This window comes from Eublepharis macularius, chromosome 4 (genome assembly GCF_028583425.1).
Source record: "Eublepharis macularius isolate TG4126 chromosome 4, MPM_Emac_v1.0, whole genome shotgun sequence".
NCBI lineage: Eukaryota > Metazoa > Chordata > Lepidosauria > Squamata > Eublepharidae > Eublepharis > Eublepharis macularius.
Genome location: NC_072793.1, coordinates 23,503,730 through 23,523,924, shown reverse-complemented (window position 1 = coordinate 23,523,924; position 20,195 = coordinate 23,503,730). Strand labels below are relative to the sequence as shown.

At 44.7% G+C, this 20,195-nt stretch overlaps 1 protein-coding gene across 1 annotated transcript in view; it reads right to left on the bottom strand.

Moving 5' to 3' along the window:
• Positions 1 to 20,195, bottom strand: part of SLC38A10 (solute carrier family 38 member 10) — an 82,413-nt gene that overhangs the window by 49,531 nt on the left and 12,687 nt on the right. Inside the window, exons 3-7 of the mRNA XM_054977694.1 lie at positions 15,181 to 15,226; positions 11,640 to 11,733; positions 9,855 to 9,998; positions 7,713 to 7,837; positions 1,281 to 1,383 (exon numbers count right to left, since the gene is read on the bottom strand). Of these exons, the coding sequence (XP_054833669.1) occupies positions 1,281 to 1,383; positions 7,713 to 7,837; positions 9,855 to 9,998; positions 11,640 to 11,733; positions 15,181 to 15,226 (512 nt within the window). The remainder of the gene's footprint in view (positions 1 to 1,280; positions 1,384 to 7,712; positions 7,838 to 9,854; positions 9,999 to 11,639; positions 11,734 to 15,180; positions 15,227 to 20,195) is intronic.

The following is a 20,195-nucleotide window of genomic DNA, read 5'->3' as shown; positions in this document are numbered from 1 at the left end:
CTCTCAAAAAGGAACTCTCCCCATGCTCTATTCTCTACATTCAAATTTGTTTTACTTACTGATGATTTTATGAAATATGGCATCCTCGAAGTCTTCCTAGTTGCAACAAGCTTACTAGAAAGTATCTCAGCCCATTCTACAAAGGTCTCTCAGAGCCAAGCTACAAGTGACTTTTTTCACGTGTAAAACACTTGATCGTTTTTGCGAGTTTTCCTGGGAACTGAAGTCCCAGTGTCCTTCCCCTCTCTGTTAGAGCCTGAAGAGCCAGAGAAAGCTGGCAGCGGCAACAGCTTTTGCAAATCATTCCTCCAGTCACAAGCCTGCTCTCAACGATCTTTGGGGGCGGGCAGCTGCAACTTTCTCCCTGGGCGTCTTGCTCCCGGGGAGCTGCTCTGGAGAAAGCCGACATGTCGGTGAAGCTGAGCACGATGCTCAGAGAGAAAGTTGCAGCTGCCCGCCCCCAAAGATCGTTGAGAGCAGGCTTGTGACTGGAGGAACGATTTGCAAAAGCTGCTGCTGCATCTGGCTTTCTCTGGCTCTTCAGGCAGCGATTCTAACAGAGAGGGGAAGGACACTGGGACTTCAGTTCCCAGGAAAACTCACAAAAACGATCAAGTGTTCTCCACGTGAAGAAAGTCACTTGTAGCTTGGCTCTCAGTATGGGTGGTTAAAATTGGGTTTCCTTGCTCCTTGCCCCCCAGATGACGTCTATTAACGACTCAAGAGCACTCAGAAGAGGACTTACTGCAGCTCAAAGATGTAGTTACTTCCAAGAATTGATGGGATGCTAACACATTCACAGTTATGCTTCAGAATGACAACAGGGAGCAGCATTTCACAAGTTCTCCCCCCTGCCTCTCCAGAGTCTTTTATCACTTCTAATTCCAACGGCAGCAAAGGACAGATCAGTATGCAGGGAGGGTATGCAGTGTTTACCCTGATCTCTGGATATATGAAATGCTGATCATTTTTTTGATCAGCAACAGGATTTTCTCTTCTCTGTTCAGGCACTGCTGAAAATTATGGATCAAGTAGTTTAAAGGCAGCATCTCTATTTGGTTAATTGCTCAGACAAAGTACAGCTAACCTATCTGGATGAAAGATAATATTTTGGGTTCTGTGACTGTCTCCCCAAGGAACACACACTGAACACGCCTGAAAGCGTCATTACTCACCACCGCCAGTTGTTCTACTGCTCCAAAACTTACCAGGAAGAACTTTTTTATTGGGGGGAAGGAGGGAACGGTCAAGCCAAGGGAGGACTCAAGAAGGGTTCTCACCATAACGTAGAAGGTGGTGACTACATTTAGCGAGGAGGCGAATATGGAACTCATGATTTTAACAGACGGCTCATCCAGACTATCGTAGGTGGGCAAGACCTGGCTGCAGAAAAGACAGGTAACATTAACTCACATCAGAACATCCTTTTCAAGAAAAGAAAGGTTCCTTTGCTACGGGCCGGCAGAAGGGAACTGCAGGCATCTTCCTCACATGGAGTTCAGACACTTGCCACTCTACCGCAGTTTATGCTGCTCGTGCCAAGAGATTTCAGAACACTCACATGTTTAAGCGTTGCACAAATATCCTGGCCTCCCCCCACATCACTGCCACGTGTGCAATGTAAATATTTCATGTTTCTTTTTTTTAAAAAAAAAACACGTTGCAACGTGAATGACCGCTTGTTTGCCTGAAACACCAGTGGCAGAGCTCCAGACAGCACACTGGAGATTATTGTTCTTGGAGCGCCCCGAGTTGATAATTAAAGCAATGCAGTGTTTACAGAATTACGAGCAGGGAGAGAGCGAAAGCATCATATTGTCAAAGAGAAAAGTTAAACAACCCGATTCTAAACACTGCGCCTGTCATATTTCAGCACTGGTGCTTGAGTCCAAGCTTGCGGAAAATGCAGAGAGCCAATTACACAGGGCCTGACTGGGCTTATGTGCTTGAGAAAAGATTTTTCCCAACATCAGATGGATAGATTATAACAGCAGCCAGAAGCTGCGTGGACCTAAAGAGATACTTTGAGGGGGTAGAAAGGAGGGTAAGAAGAAAGGCAGACACTCCCAGTGCTTCCAGGCAAAAAGCCAGCTCAAAGTATATCCGACAGAAGTGAGCATCGGGAGGGAAGGGTTCAGCTAGTGAAGATGTTCTCAAGTTCACCATCAAGCTGATCAACAGAGGACAGTTACGCAGCATACTGGTGGTTAGGCATTTATGGAGACCACGGTTGGTATGCTTTCTCACACGCTTGCTGAAGATGTCAGCTTCGTTGCCATAATTATTGTTTAAAACATTCATGAAGCCTGCCTTTCTCTCAGGCAACTGGGACCCAAAGTGGTTGACAGATTGAAAAAAAACCCTTATCAATCACAAAAAGTTTAAATCACCAAACTATTAAAACTGCCAGCAGAATTCTTACAAACAATACCCTGAAGAGGCCACTGCCCCTTAAAGCCAGGGCTTTTTTTCAGCTGGAACGCGGTGGAACAGAGTTCCGGCACCTCTTGAAAATGGTCAAATGGCTGGTGGCCCCGCCCCCTGATCTCCAGACAGAGGAGAGTTTAGATTGCCCTCCGCGCCGCTAGAGCGGCGCGGAAGGCAATCTAAACTCCCCTCTGTCTGGAGATCAGGGGGCAGGGCCACCAGCCATGTGACCATTTTCACCAAGGGCAACCCACTGAGTTCCACCGTCTCTTTTCCCAGAAAAAAGCCCTGCTTAAAACCTTAACAGGCTACAGAAGCCATCAAATACCCCCCCCAAAGGATCGCTTAAAAGGTTCTGTCTTACAGCCCTTTTGAAATGGCAAGAGAGTCGGGCCTCCTAATTCCTTCTGGAAGGCTGTTCCATAGGGAGCGAGTAGCTATAGAGAAAGCCTGCGAACGGACAGAAAATGGAACGTGCTGCATGCGCAACGTAAACATTATCTGTCAGAAATGACCGCCCGGCACATATGCTTGTATGCAGAGAGAGAATTCACAAACCCCAGAAAAACCACAGACTATGCTGTGATCATTTAGGGTGCGAATCTACATGACACTGTATCAGAAACCTTCCACAGGGAAAGGTCTCTTTTGCTTTTTCATTTTCAATAGGCTAAAGTGGAACAAGTTGTAGGATGGGATTCTTGAAGGCACTAGGGTAAGAATGAAGCTTCCATATTTGGAGGCAGTATATATCTGATTACCTGTAAAAGGGGTGGGGGTGTTATCTCCACCGTGGGCTGCTCTGTGAGCATTCCAAGGACGTCTGTCTATTTGGAAAAAGAATGCCAGCCCTTGTTACTTGCCAGGCTAGAGGGGCTTTTGGGTTTGATACACCAAAGCAATTCTTACATCCTAAAGAGACAGTAAGATCAGGAGACAGTAGGATCATATCGCTGACCACCTCTGCTCCACGTAAACAAGCCTTGAGACATCTTGACTTTCCGACCGCAGCTGTGCAGAGTCCCTCAAGCCCCACACAAGGTATGCAAGCCAAACCTCCCTGCTAGTCAAGATTCCAGTACACGCACCACGCAGCACTTCTCAACGTGCACGGGTATTATTTTTAAGCTCAAATGCCCATGCTAAAGGCCAAGACAAGAGCGAGCCACACAGGATGCGCAAGCCTTTTGTCTGACAAGCGTTTTGTATGCTACAGGCTGAGGATTCTTCACTTCACTTGCAATCACATAAATGCAGCTCCTCAGGGTAGACAGAAGAAAGATATTTAGACCAAATGCCCTTTACATTTATCTCTCTATTCCCAAGATGAGCACAAGGAGAGAAAGAGCACAAATAAGCAGCTTCGGCGCTTGATACGGAGAAAAAAACAGCAGTTTCCTCTTGGTGAAGAGAGAGCCATTTCTTTTGTGAGCAGATTTTCATCTCTATCATAAAAACCTCTCCCTTGTGTACAGAAAACAGAAAGGGTGCCTCTCCAGCGTTATTCTTAGATTCATTATGGGCAGCAGGCAACAACCGCCCAGAGAAAGGATCAAATCCTGCAAAAAACAGATCTCAGGTCTAAGGCATTCCTCCGTTACAGTCAGGGAATCAAGAATCCCATTTCATCTCAAGCAGGAGGGCCACTCAGCTGTAAACAGGGCTGCTTCCCTCCTGTTGAGGAAGTCAAAAAAAAGCTACGCATTGTCAACATGCCCAACAGCCACGAATCATGCCACACTGTGTGACTTTTATTGCACCAGCAATGCCAATGAAGTCAACCAGACAGCAGATTCACACAAGATTCCACGGCAACGCTCTTCAAAACACATTCCCCACGAAGGTTATGTCCTCCTCATCCACAGAACAGAGGAACTTCTGAGAAAGGGAGAGTATCCAAAGGTCACCCAGGAAGGCTGTAGCAGAGCTAATATTCAACTTCTAGGCTTCCTGGCTCCCAGTCCTACGCAGTTTGTTACCACCGTTACCACAATTAACACTGCTGCACCGCCGGCCTGTGAGCCTCAGCTGCTGATCTGCAGCAAGTTCAAGACAGAAAGAAACATCACACAGGGATTCCTCCAAGAAGGATTATCAGTCAATAAAGTCGACATTATTGACATTTCCAGATTCTCTGGTAAAGTCAATAATGCTAGGAAAAGTGGAAGGCAGTAGAAGACCTAAGACGAGATTGCTTGACTCAATAAAAGAAGCCACGTCCTCCAGTTTGCAGGATCTCAGCAAGTCTGTTAATGATAAGATGTTTTGGAGGTCTTTCCTTCATAAGGTCACCATAGGTTGGAGGCGACTTGATATCACAGAACACACACAACAATATGAAATAAGAGAACTGTGCCATTGCGCCACAGTATATACAGTATATGTATCACATTAGCGCCCCTCCCACCAACTGAAGTGTTTTCTGCACATGTGCAGAAAATACACCTTCTCTTTTCTACTCAGTTCCATGGTGTAGCCACTAGGGCTGGGTCAACCAGCACCTCAGCAAGGCGACCCACCCCGGGGTTGTTCAGCAGGGGCCCCCAGCCCTTCAGAGATGGAAGGTAAAGGGTTAGGGTCTTTGAGAGAGAGAGGATGTAAAGAGTAAGCTTCTTTGGGAGGTAACAACAGTAACAGCCAAGGATGCCTGGGGGGCCAAGCAACAGGAAAGCAGGGGGAACGTAACAGGGAAAGGTGGCTGGGGCAACTTTGGTGATAATTGTCTCCACAATCCACAACATTTTGTTGCAGCACCCTGCTTGCAAGAATCTATACTTGTTTGTCATTTGGGACAATCAGGGCTCATTTCGAGGGGGAATGCACAGGAACACAGTTCCGGCAGTTCCCCAAAGAAGTCACATGTCAGGTGGCTCCACCCACCTGACTCTCGGCCATTTTGGGCCCATTTCAGCCAGGATTGGGGCCAAAACAGCCTGGATCGGGCCTCTGATGGGTGGTGGATCACTCTCCCGCTTATCAGTGGCCCAATCCTGACCATTTTGGGCCTCCTTTCAGCCATTTTCAGCCCCTTTTGCCATTTTGGGCCCAATTTCGTCCCTGAATGGCCAGGATTGGGTCCAAAACAGCCAGAATAGATGATGTCAGGGGGTGTGCCATATGCAAATCAGTTATACTAATGACACACTTCTGGTGATGGCAAAAGGTGTGGCATATGCAAATGAGTTATGCTAATGAGCTCCTCCAGCTCTTTTTCTACGAAATGACCCCTGGGGACAATCTTTTCAATCTTTTTTAAAATGACACTTTTTTTGTGAACTTCTTTATTCATTGGGGTTTAAACAACTAAAGTAATATTTTCTTGGATCTTAAATGAGTAATAGTCATTTCATACTGTCTGCACAGATGCCAAGCCTTTCCGTCAGTCTTCAATGTACTGCATACTTCCGTTCCAATTAATACAATGAAGAATGTTAGTTTTTCGGAACGGATGTGCTACGTACCTATGTCAATACCAAGATTTATGCTATATTATTATCGTATCAGTCCTTGGCACACTAGAAAACAAATTTCTTGTTTGCCACATCTGATAGTTCGAGAAGTACTTGGACCGTATGGGATGGGGGGAGATATGTTTCGTGTTGAATATGGCAAAGGTGACATCAGAAGGCACCAACTCCACGAGGAAAGCATACTTGGGCATTCAGGGTCAAACACAGCACTTGGCATTCCAATGCATAGTACGCCTTCACCTGTAGAGGGAAGAATTCAAGACTTGCATGTCATAATCTTTTAAAGACTACTGGGAGGTCACAGCCTATCCACTCCAGAATTCATCCATACGTGACATCGCACCGGCCAAGAAATATGTGTTATTCTTGCCCTTGGGAAAAATTATAGGTTTGAGCTTTGGGGTTTGGCTTGCCACATTGATACTGTAAAAATCTATATTTAGACAGATATGTGAATACACTAGCCCAGAACATATAATTTTCCTGTGTTTCCCACTCCCAACAAATGAAGGCTGGTTACTGAATGGCCACCACAAGAAAATGGACAATTTTGGATTTTAAAAAAGCCTGCTGTGGCTAACTAGGAAAAGCTATAAAAGAAAGAATCGACCCTTCTGTCACCAATTATAACAGAGACACTTAAACTGAATGAGGCATGTTCTGATCGAGAGAAGAGCCCAGTTATGCAAAACTAACACCAAACAACTGTCCATCTCAGGTCCATACTCTTCCCCTCGATACTAAATACATGCCTATATTTTCAGCTAGGGTCCTTTTCAGACCAATCATGAATCATAGGCTGGAGAAACCAATGCTATCAGACAGATGGAAAGTGGGACTTCTTTGGCGCTTCCATGTCCCACCACAATAATTACAAATCCCACACCTAAACGACATGCATGCTCTCCAATAACCCTCCTGCACCAACACACAAAGGCGTTCAGAATAAACCGTTGCAATGTGCAGCGCCGCTTCTCGTGACTGAGCTTTGCTGAGCGATTTGGAGTGGAATGGAGTTGAGATATACAGAGGAAAGAATAGGATGGCAGAGGAAAGAACGCCATGAAGAGAGGACAGGCAAGAGGAAGGAGAACAGGTTCCCCAGGGAAGAACAAGAGGGCTAGGTTTACAGCACAGAAATTCCACTAACTACTGTGACTTCTGAGATCCTTGTACCCCCAGCTGTCAGTGACTCAAGTTTCCACCCTAAAACCCAGAAGGTTTAAAAACTTGTTTTGAAGAGAAAAAAAAAGCTTTTCTTTGTGCAATGCATAAACATACTGCGAAGAGCCCTGCCCATAACCCAAGAGGGCAAATGGAACCCTGTAATCATCGTTGTGAACTCGGACCAAATGCTATTTCCTTTTACTTAAATATTCTCAGCTAAAAATGTTGTTCAGCTTAATGAAGATGCTCACGTAAATCATTGCTGGCCTATTGTGGCGTAATTACGTCCGTTTAAGTTCTTGTTACCTCTCAAGAACTGGGGTCAATACCATCCTTAGCGACAGACATTAAGGCCAATGGAAAATTACACTGGGGATGTGTTTGCCTCCTACGAACAAGAAGCTTCTTAAATACAATGACTCCGGAGTGAAATATAACTCCCTCTCCCAGCTAGGTAACAAAAGGGTCACAACCCAGTCAGATGCTGTACCTCAGTGGGCTGTAAAATATTTTGATTAAAATAAAGACGAAGGGACCAGATGGTATCTATCCCACACAGGCCACCCTGACCCTTTGCCCTTAGCAAAAACTCGTTCCCCCCCCCCCCTTACACACAATCTCTAAGTAGATAGAGTTGCTGGTACTTACGACTGACAGGCAAAAGACATGCCAAAGATAGGAATGCAACGAAAAATGCCCTCCCAGCGTGCGTAACTGACCCGCTGCAGCCACTGCCCGCCAAACAGGCCGTGTTTGAAAGAACTGAGCACGATCTGCAGCCAAGGAAAAGAAAAGAGAGGTTACAAGCTAGACAACAGAGACGCCAAATGAAACCATAGTCTGGCAAGCCAGGTTACAACAACTTCACTGCTGCTGTGAAAGCGATCACGGGGGGCAGCAATTCCAGCAGGGAAACTAACAGACTCAAAACTGCTTCGAGGAGACTTCACGGCACGATGTCTCCTAAGACTTGCTCCCTGCACAAGGTGAATGGAAGAGCAAATGCCCACGGGGGCTGCGCATATTACAGCAATCCACACACAAGAGGGATGTGAGGGGATGATACCATCTATCCATCGAATTCGCTGTCAAGTGAATGTTTTGCATGTCACTCAAATCTCTTCACTGACATATTTATCCATATCTAGCAAACCTCTCCAGTCTCGTTCCACAGTATTTTTGGCCCCCTTCCCTCATGCTATACCCACCCATGACATTCGTTCCTCAACCTCAGCTGTCACAACAGTTCTTGCCCTCTAAAATAACTCCACCCTAACTGCCTCTGTGATGATTTTAAGTAAATGTGTGTATGCGTCTTTAAATGCTTGGTGTAGTGTTAGATAAGAGTGGGGATGAAAGAGAGGGCTGAGGGAGTGAGATGATCAGTTGATGACTGAGAGGGTGGGTGGAGTGAATGCAGTTTAGACTGAGAGTGGAGAGGAAAGATTCAGTCAGGGCAAAAGAGGCAAGCTGTGTGCAGCATGAGTATTTTTTAAGCAGTTTAGTTCTGAGAGAAATATAACCTATGTGGAAACCTGAACTGTGTGTTTGTGAAAGAACATTCAGTCAGGGAAAAGCAGGCAAACTATGTGTGCACCTGAGAAAAGGTTTTACTTGTAACTGAGAGAGAAATTAATATTAAAAGCAGGCAAGCTGTGTGTGAAGCCTGAGAGAAGATCTGTGTGACTGGGTTTAAGTAAAGTAACTTTAAGAATTGAGAACTACTCTTTTGAAACGAGAAATAAGATGAAACTGATACGCTTCTTATAAAAATAAAAGTTTACTTTGTGTTTTTTTTTAATCCCAGAGTTATTCCTATATCCCATTCCTATCCTCAGGGCCACATAGTACCATGAAAAAGCCTGACCCTTGGGCACATTACTAAAAGGAGAAATGTAAGCTATTCTGGAATTTAATTCCTGGTGGCAGCAATCTACCAAGAGGGGCAAGAATAAAAGGCTTAAAGACCAAATCTACCCCAACAGGAAGAAAGGGTCATAACCAGGGCTTTTTTTCAGCAGGAACGCGGTGGAACAGAGTTCCGGAACCTCTTGAAAATGGTCACATGGCTGGTGGCCCCGCCCCCTGATCTCCAGACAGAGGGCAGTTGAGATTTCTCCCCGCACCGCCGAGCACGGCATGTTTTGATCTACAAGTATAAGGCAAGCACTGAGAGAAACAGGCTAAAAGCTCTACCTAATCTCACCTCAGAGGTGAGATGAGACAGGGCCTAAAACACAAGGCCCGTTTCTGGAGAATTTGATAACTGACTCTTGGCTTGAGAGAGGACCTGGCAAACCTTGACAGTGCCAGGCCTGAAGGAAGCATTTGATTAAACGCCCTGGGAGGGAACAGGAGAAGCAATCAAGGAATTTGGGTGGTCCAAGAGCCCAGAGTATAGTGTGGTATATAAATACACCAAATTGCTGGAAGCTGGGGATGTGGCACAGTCCCCCTAGAAGAATATGTAGTGTTAAGTCACCTACGGGAGACACATTCTCGCAACTGTGGCCACTTAGGACAGCAAGAAGCCTTCCTGTTACTGGTAGCGGTCGGCTTTTACCACACAGTGCCAGGAACGTTAAATAGAATCTTTTCAAAATGAAACCCTGAGCCTATGAGCTGCTGCCAACAGGCAGACCTGGCATCCCTTTATGGGTCTTCGGACAGCCCACCCACAGGGAAAAGCAATGGACGCCACACAGAACTGAATTTGCACTGAGGTTTCCCCGAGACGAATTAACCACTAACCACTGAAGAAACAAAAGCCTCCCAGTCATTAATACCGACCACAAACATAAACACGGTGTAGAAGATCAGAGCCATGGCGCTGAAGGACTGTATGGAAGCCATCATGTTCCTCTGGAGGCTCAGCGGAAGCACAATGCAGAGGGAGACGATAATCAGCAGGACGACCCGGAAGACGCCGTTCACCTGAAAATTGAATACCAGGACCAGTGAGGGACACCTAGAAGATGCCTAAGGGCACGTGGAAGGAGACCAGAGAACTAGACATACAAGAACAAGACTTAATTGCCAAAAAAAAAAGAAAAAGAAAAACATGGAGAGTTTAAAGGTCATCTTGCCGTTCTCTGAAAGCAAATTAAAAGGAAGGTTTAGAAGTGTAAACCCAAGTTGCTCTCCGCAAACCCTTCTGTGATGAGCCCACCTAGTCACTGGGTGCCACTGTTGCTCTACAAAACTCTTACAAATGCAATTTTAGAGCAAACGCTCGCTGGCTCTTTTAAATGATAATCCGAACGCAACCTATTTGAATATCTTTTATGCACTCCCGGAAAATAAAACTAACCTTGCTGCAGAAACGAAAATGAAGGAAGAGATGGAGGCCTTGGAAATTCTGACCCAGAAAATTAACCAGCAGCTTTCCCCCCCCCCTCCCTGGTATTTATTATAGCGGAAGGCTTGGAAATGGCTAGAAATATTTAATACCTAATTTGGCTTTGGTTATGACGCATCGTTTTAACTTTTCAGCTTCTTAATCAGAGCTTAACTACATCAGGCTGGAGCAGATAAAAACCATGCCAAAACTCTAGTGAATGTCCATTTAGCTTTTCTGGCCTGTCTCTGCCCCTATGGATTGTTCTCTGGTCCCTGTTTCTCCACTGGGAATTAAGCTATTGCTGCACTGAAGAGGCAAACAACAGATATGGTTATCAGCATTGTACTTTCTTGACCAGGTTAGTTGGGTTATTCACCATCTAGCTGTGCTTCCCTTTTTGAAGTTCTGAGATTAACGAAAAAACTGATACATACACTCACTCAGTTCTCCAGTTCCATCAAAGTCTACCCCCAGAGACCCTGATAATATAAGTTTTGCATCTCTGGCTTTCAGCTCTTCATTAACAGGAGGAGAATAATAGGCCTATCTTGTCCTACCTCACATCACCAGCAAAATAAACATGTTCTAAGCATCATGAAAAGGCTGAAATGCTACTATACTTGGGGGCTGGAAGAGGCGTGATGGGGTATAAATTTGCAAAGGTATGATTGCTAAGTAAACAGATTGCAGAAACACACAATCTCACTGTTATGCAAAGGGATCCACATAGGAAACATTCTTTGTAAAGCATGCACTTGGAACCAGGGCTTTTTTTCTGGGAAAAGAGGTGGTGGAACTCAGTGGGTTGCCCTTGGAGAAAACGGTCACATGGCCATTGGCCCCGCCCCCTGATCTCCAGACAGAGGGGAGTATTAGATTGCCCTCCACGCTGCAGTGCGGAGGGCAATCTAAACTCCCCTCTGTCTGGAGATCAGGGGGTGGGGCCACCGGCCATGTGACCATTTTCACGAGGTTCCGGAACTCCATTCCACCGTATTCCAGCTGAAAAAAAGCCCTGCTTGGAACTGACTCTTGGCCTGTATCAGTACGAGGATATTTGCCTTAGGTCAGCCTATTCCAGGGCGCAGCGTTCCATGACTTCAGTGCTTGCAGCTAAATGGCAAACTGGTGAACGATACTTTCAAAACTTTAACATGTCTTATATGTAAAACAACAGGAAAGGGAAAATGTTCTAAATGTTCTGATGCTGATAAGGTCAACAGAAGCAAGCTTACCTCGACTCCAATTAGCCGGGCAAAGAAGTTTGATCCCAAGTCACCAATAACAACGTAGAAAGCAACGCAGGTTCCTAGCATCAGTCCAATCATACTGCAAAAGAACACAAATGGGCAGGTCATTCCAAAGCAAAGAGCTCCCTTGGAAGGCAGCCTTTATTACTTTTGCCAGATATGTGATAACTGCTGCATTCAGATGGGATCTGCACTCTTGCAACGTGTTGAACAGGGGCGTCTTCTACTGCAGATGTCCTAGACGTCTTTCTCTGAGAATTTCGCACCGTCTTGCCAATAGGGCACTTTCCGGAGCAGCATTGATTATGTATATCAGGTACTGAGAATCAAATTTATCACTGCTTGGCAGACTGCAACAGAGACGCCGCATTGTATTTTCCTAGGCATCAACTCGCTGCTAGCAGAGTATGATACCAATAAGCTCACCTGTGTATACTGAACGGTCTCTGTATTGCATATCATCCTGCAGAACTCTAGAGAGACCACATACAATCAGAAAGAATAGGTCACACAATAGGTCACATTATCCGTCGTTGAGTTTCCCCTGAATTTGGTAAACCAACTATCGTGAGAGGCAAAATTAAAGCCTAATTCTTGTAAATTATTTTGTAAATTATTTAGTACATTTTTATCAAAGTTTTGAATATTTAAAGTGCTCAGTACTCAGTGTAAGCACTTTATTCAAAATTTTGATAAAAATTTACTAAATAATTTACAAGAATTAGACTTTAATTTTGCCTCCCACAATAGTTGGTTTAGCTTGTTCAGTGGGTGGAGGCGCCCTAGTTTTGTCAGTGTTAAGTTTCCTCTGTCAGCTTTTATAAGCTTGGAAACAAGTGCTCTGACTTAAGTCTTACGTGGCAGGTGAAGCCCAAAACAGTTTCATCTGTAGGCAACATTCCGGACACATCCAAGATGAATGAAGAATCGGTACCTCAGAACTGGGAAGGACAATGGTTCTTCAACACATCAAGCAATAAAGTGATTTTTTTTTTCACTCCTGAAATTTATTCAGAAAGGGGTGCTGAGTGCTTCTTCGCAACTTTTTCTGAGCAAATGTCTTAAAATGACTTTGGATTTTTAAAAAAAAAATTATATATCAGTTGTACAATTGCTTTCATGTCATGAAACTGTTTTATTAAATAGTTTCAAACAGCCACACGTTTGATACTAGAGAAAGGGCCACGGGGGCACCTGCTTTATGAGGCTCTAATAAAAGGGACACGAAGCGCCATACAGCAAGGAGAGTTTAAAGCCTTCAAGTGCATGCATGTTAATTTAACTGCTTTCCCAGAGCCAAAGATGGAAGCTGTACTTTGGGAGTGTGCTTTAAAAGAGGCTATTATTCACTTATACATTGGAGGGGGGGACACGGACTAATAAGTGATTCTCACAATACCCAAGGGTGCTCCATCACAGTGAAGGAGGGAAAAAACAAGGAAACCTAAACTTATTCAGTGTGTGTGTGTGCGGGGGGGGGGGGGGGTTCTTACCTCGCTTTCCCAGTGGAAGGGGAGCCACATTTTAATTAACACATCACCCTGGGAACACAAATGCCCTTCCCTTTCATGACGGCGTGGACCACTTCCCCTCCCGTTTCCGATCATATAACATCCCAGAAGCAATTATAGCAATTGCTTACATAGAAATTAATGGCAATGAAGCATTGAGAATATTTTTAGCCATCTTTTTCAAAGCCGTTTAGCGGCTGGGAACAAGGAAGAGAGCCAGGATCACACGACTGGCCAACTAGCCAGGGATCACAGTTTGGGGAAACTCAGTCAAAAAGAGCAATCCTGTGATACCACTAATGCTCAAATTACAGCTTGAGTTTGCCGGGGGCCCTCTTGATATTGTGTTAGGGACACACAGCTACACATCCACAGGTGCAGGAGAAGAGGAGCCAGAAGCTTAGGTTTCACAATTCAAGCACTGGGCACACCCAAGTAAGATCTAGTAACATTTCTCTTTATACAGAACCAGCACAGGCCTTCAGACAACAAGAGCTACAAGCCTTTATCCCAAAGACATCACTGTTAGCATTTGGCTAATGTTGTCCAGCGCCCTTCTGGCTCTATGGAGAAGGAAACCATCACAGACAGGATAAAAAAGCAGCTACTGAATTATGCACAACTCCCTGCACAGACTGAAGTGAGAATGACGAACGGTTCTCGCCTGTGTCAAAAACCAGGCCATATGGGGCTTGCTAAAGGTTTTGTGAAAAAGTGGGCAGCAGGAAGGGAATTAACCGCAATCTCCCAAACGCCTCAAGTGGACTTCCATTACCTCCAACTTGATAATGCGTGGGGCTGTCCTTGAAAACAGCCCAGAAACTACCACTGGTCCAGAATGCGGCTGCCTAACTATTGTCAGGGGCTAGCTACTACGAACAGATGTTGTCCACCGTAAAAACAACTACACTGGTTGCCGGTATGAATCCAAGCTCAATTCAAGGTGCTGGCCATGACCTTTAAAGCCCTTCATGACCTGGGACCAACGTATTTGAAGGACCTGCTTAAATAATCAGTGCAGCCATACAGATCTTCAGTCCAGTCGAGCACCCCCCCACAGACACACACACAGCTGAAAAGTCCAGGGCACTGGGCAGAACTTTTCAAAAAGGGGTAAGTACCTCTAAATGTGCATCACAGAGACAAGGGAGACATCATGGTCACGCTACAGATTAGAACAACATAGGTAGTATGACAAGTTTCCTCAAGACAGCTGTTGTGATTGGCCAGAAACCAAAAGCTAGATATAAAACTGTAGACAGACCACAACATCTTTAGGGCTCATACTTGAACAATCTGCAGTCACTCCATTGCCTACCTATCAGTTACCGTGCTCAGTTCAAAGTATTGGTTATCACATACAAAGCTCTTCACAGCCTTGGTCAAGCATACCTACGGAGCCGCCTCTCTCGATATGCTGCTCCACAACAGCAGCAGCCCGTAAACGGGCTTTCTCTGTGGTGGCCCCCTACCTTGTGAAATGGCCTGCCTGAGGAGATCAGGAGAGCCCCCACTCTCTTGACTTTCCACAAACGATGCAAAACTGAATTATTCAAAAAGGCTTTTTACTCAGATATGAGGGCTGTATTGTAGGGAGAGGGTCTCAGATGCTTCGCTAATGAGTTAGGGGCCATAGATCTCACCACTATGTTGCATTATGTATTATCTGTCGCTTTAAATATGTACTCCGATGTACTACCTGTGCTTCATGTTGTCTAATGTCAGTCCTAGAATTGATTATGTTCCGTTTCAGCATTTCTTCAATTCTGTATTGGATCCTTGCTAATACCATGCTTTTGTAAACTTGAATTTATTTAACATATGGCATTGTTTATGGAAATGTCCTTGACACTGTATGGAAACGTCCTTGATAATGATTGTATTAATCTCACTGTGTAATCCGCCTTGAGTCTCAGTGAGAAAGGCGGACAATAAATGACATAAACAAACAAATAAATGTATTTAAAACTACAAGCAAATAATTTAAAATACTTGAATCTCGAGGACAAGTTTACCTGGTTTCCACCAGCATTTTCCCAGCTTTTCCATAGGCATGGAAGGCTAGCAAGAAGGAAAAAAAAGAGGGGGGGGGGGAAGACATGCACACATCACCACAATTATTCAAACATATGTTCAAAGTATGGAACGTTAAAAATGAACAACAGTCACCAGAGGCAATTCAGAAGGCAGGACTCTGCTAGTTTTATATTTCAGAGTTGGTTTTCTCTCCCCCCCACCCACCCCCAGCTGCCAAACCCTGCTTTACTTTTTTTCCTCTTGACATACCATTCACAAATCAGAAGCCACATAAAAACAAATTTGGGCAAAAGATTCAAAGCAGGTTCCCCCCCTCCCATCAAAAGGCCAACAGCGCTAAGTAGGAGTTACACATGGCAACAATTAGAAGAAGAAAGTCAGCGCAGAAAAGAAAATATGCAAGCCTAAGAGACTGTGTGGCAAAAAGTTACTGCAGTGCAAAATTTCAATCAAGTTCCCATTTTTATCCCTTCCTTCCCCATCGTGACTGAACCACTTTGTGTTGCTGTTGGGAGGACAGAGATGGAGCCCACACTGTTCAGCCACCCTGAGCATGCCCACGATTCACAAACCACACCAAAGGGATCTGACCAGAGAGATTTCTTTTTCATTTCATAGGCCAGTCACCACTTTCGGCACAAAGCAATCAGCACCCTTGAAATCACTGCTTCTCTGGAAAGCAGCAGCTTGTATTTTCAAAAAGGCATTTTTAACATGGGGATAAGAGGAAAATTACCACCTCCGCTTCTGAGAGAGAAACCCTTTTTAACCAGCCCTGTTACTAATGCCACATTCATGTGAAATGTTTACAGAGGGCAACTGCCTTTCAACCCTCGGTTGTGCAAAATGTTCATCTTCGCTTGGTGGAATCCAAGTGTTAAAAAGGGATCAGTCACCCTAGGGCAGGAATGTAACAACAACAAAAAGCGGACAGTGGAAAGGGCACAGTCCTTCCCCAAAGTGACAGCCAGGGTTGATGCCCCCTTAGAAATTTTTTTTAAAAAACAACAACTCAGAAGCAGAACCCAGCTTCCCATCAGGACCTAAGGAACCACCCTTGATAATGTAGGATTCCTGAGGGGATTAGAGGAGATGCCTCCCTTATATTTCCTTTGAAAGCCAACGGAACTTATTTTCAAGTAAACAAACATAGGACTTGGCTGAAAGTTACTCGTGACAGAAGAGAAGATGCCCTGCTGAGTACACGCATGGGCTGGATCAACATGAGGGTCAATCCTTCTGAAGCAACCCCCAAATAAGGCTATTTCAGCTGAGAATAAAAACTGGGAGTCTGCTTATTGCTTAATTTTGTGGTCTTTGAAAAGGGTAACTGTAAGATCCAGAAGGTACTAGTAACATGAGGGGGTCTCAGACGTTTCGCGAATGAGTTAGGAACCACAGACTTCACCATTATGTTGCCTTACATATTATCTGTTCTATTTTATTTACTTTATTATTTCGATTTATCAACCGCCCATCTTCAGGGGCTCTGGGCGGTGAACAACAGTTAAAATCAATAAAAACAAGAAAACAATCATTCTAAAATCAACATACAATAAGCAATAATAAAATAAATTAACCAAGTACATTAAAGTGTAATGGTGGGGAGGAACCCCCCACCCCAAAGGTGGGAGGCTGACATGACACCGCCTCCTTCAACCACTAAATGCCTGGTGGAACAGCTCCGTCTTACAGGTCCGGCGGAACGATAATATGTCCCGCTGGGCCTGGGACTCCATTGACAGAGCTTTAAATATGTACTTCTATATACTACTTGTGCTTCATGTTGTCTAACGTCAGTCCTAGAACTGATTATGTTCTGTTTCAGCAATTCTTCAACCCCGTATTGGATCCTTGCTCATGCTATGTCTTTGTAAACTTGTATTCGTCTACCCTATGACATTGTTTATGGAAATGTCCTTGACCCTGTATGGAAATGCCTGCCCTTGTCCCTGCTACTGATAGTACTAATCTCACACTATGTAATCCGCCTTGAGTCTCAGTGAGAAAGGTGGACTATAAATGACATAAATAAATAAATCATAAACTTGTAGGACTAAGATGTCTTCTGTTCCATTGTGGAGATGTTTTAATATAAAGATATTAAGAGAGCACTGAAACAATGGGGCCCAGAAAAGGAAGTTAGCCCAAGCCTAGCCATTAATTCAGCAAATGTTCTTGAGTCTATTTCTCTCTCTCTCACAGACAATTCCTATGCTATCTGAGCTGGCTAATACATGCAAACAATTGTTCATGTGAGCAGTTTCACATCCGAGGATGCGTTTACAGAAGACCACAGGGGCGAAGGGATTCCTGGTTTCTTGTACAACATTTTTATGGAAGTACCTCCTCAAGTATTACATTCAGGGCTCATTTTGATGGGGAATACGCAGGAACGCAGTTCTGGTAGTTCTCCAAAGCGGTCACATGTCAGGTGGCCCTGCCCATCTGATTTTTGGCCATTTTGGGCCCGTTTTGGCCAGGATTGGTCCCAAAACGGCCAGGATCGGGCCTCTGACGAGTGGTGGATCACATTCCCGCTCAGCAACTGCCCAGTTCTGACCATTTTGAGCCCCCATTTGGCCATTTTCAGCCCCCTTTTGCCATTTTGGGCCCAATTTCGGCCCTGAATGGCCAGGATTGGGTCCGAAACAGCCAGGATAGGCGAGGTCAAGGGGTGTGACACATGCAAATCAGTTATGCTAATGACACACTTCCAGTGATGGCAAGGGGCGTGGCATATGCTAATGAATTGTGCTAATGAGTTCCTGCAAGTCTTTTTCTACGAAATGACCCCTGATTACATTGCTCATACGAACAGGCCACTTGTGGTAACAACCATTTGTACATGTGGGCTTGCTCTCTCAGTACCCCATTGGTAAGTGGAACCGTGAGAAGGAAGAGCTCCTACCTGATTCAAGACTTAGCAATAAGGCATGGCAGAAATGCAAGCTAATAAACAAAGCTTATTCATCTGTGCCTAGCCTGGCTCATCAGCCTTTCAGATTTTTAATTTGGCATCTCATCAATGTCAGAAGACAACTGACTATATAACAGCAGGGGGGCAGAACGGCATGTGAAGAGATATCCCACAGAAAACAAACTGAGCCAAGCTACAAGTGACGCCTGACACTTGTCAGCTTCCCTCATGATGAGAAATGTAGGCATCCTGGTCTTACAGCTTGGCTCTCCATTTAATTGAAGTTTACAGAAACCCACAGTCACACACCCAGCGGAGGGGAAGGAGGGCGCCTGGCGAGAGCCCGACGCCAGCAATCCCTTCCCAACCACATGTTCTTCCTCCCATAGACTGCTGCTCTGTAAACTTCAATTAAATGGAGAGCCAAGCTGCAAGACCAGGACGCCTACATTTCCCATCAAAACTTGAGGGAAGCTGACAAGTGTCCAACCTGTGTCAGGCATCACTTGTAGCTTGGCTCTCAGACGAGGGTGTGAGAGAGAAGGTGGAGAATGATTCAGTGAAAAATGGCTGCTGTGTAAACAGAAGGATCCTGTCAGACACTAAACTCCGTGTCCACAGAGAAGGAAAAGGGACATCAAAAAGAGCAATGCTGTAGGATTTCTCATTATTCCTCTTAGGTGGTTCCTAACTAATGAGTGCTCAAATTAAGATGTGTGCCTGGGAGCAAAAGGAAAATTCGATGCGAAAGTAAGATAACCCCTTAGGTGACAAGTTATTGTTAGGAACAATTTAGACAGTCCTTTGGTATACAAAGTACTTTACAGTCCTCATTACATTCATCCTTACGATGACCTGTTAGAAAAAGATCATTACTCTCATTTTACAAATGAGGCCTCTGGGATAGTGAGTGACTTGCCAAAGGCCGTTTAATAAGACTGTTGCAAAACTGAGCTTTAGACCCAGGTCCTCCAGATTCAAGGCCAACATTATATCTATCACAAATGAACCCACCAATGGTTTTTAAAAAACACACACACACACAATATTGAATTGTTTCAGGGAAGTTCCTGATACAACCATGGCATTAGGATATAAAATATAAGCATTAGGGTGTTGTAAAATGAATAGGTGGATATCTCAGACTTCTTAAACTGAGACAGATAACCAGGGTGCTAGATTAACACAATGCAGTTCTAAGCAGAGCTGAACCCACAGAAGTCAATGGGCTTAGAAGAACATAACTCTGTTTTGGACTAGGGCTGCCATCTTCACATTGTAAAATTCCTGGAGATTTGTGGGTGGAGCCAGGGAAAGGTGGGATTTGGGGACTGGAGGGAGCTCAGCAAAGGTACGTTGCCGTAGAGTCCATCCCTGAAACTGCCAGCTTCTCTAGGGAAGCTATTTCTATAGTCTAGAGATGAGTTGTAATTCTGGGAGAACTCCACTCCCCCTTCGCCCATGAAGTTAGCAAGCCTATTTAGAATTGAATCATTTTAAAGGGAAGGGAAGATTCTCCTATACAAAAGTATTCATCCGCCTTCATAAGCTTGATATGGTCTGGGTCCAGACTGGCGATTCTCCATCTTTCCATGAAGTCGGATCAACCAGTTAACGACAAGCAAGCTCCTCTTTGGCCAGTTCTCATCAAGAGCAGATGAGGACGTCCACATGTCCATCTGGGCTGCATCACTTCAGACAGCAGCTGACTAATTACATAATGGAATGCTCCTCTAGCAAATGAAAATCCTTGCACACAGAAAACAAGCACAGGGAAAAGGCTCCCTCCTTGATCAGCTCATTTTCTGCCTGCAAAGATATTTTATATAATGCAAGAAAATCCAACGTTGTGAAGGGGTACAATCAAGATGTAAATATACCTCCTCTTCTGCTGTTTGTGAAAGCTAGGCTTTTGTGGGATGTCTTTGGTATTCCTTTCTAAAAACTCAGGTGCACTTTCACAGGCATGAAAGTGAACTCAGAGAACCACAATACACAAAACGATGCTTTAAAAAAGAGCCCCGGAGCGTTGGAGCATCTTGCTATGCGCAAGTCTTTCTTTAGGTGAGTTTG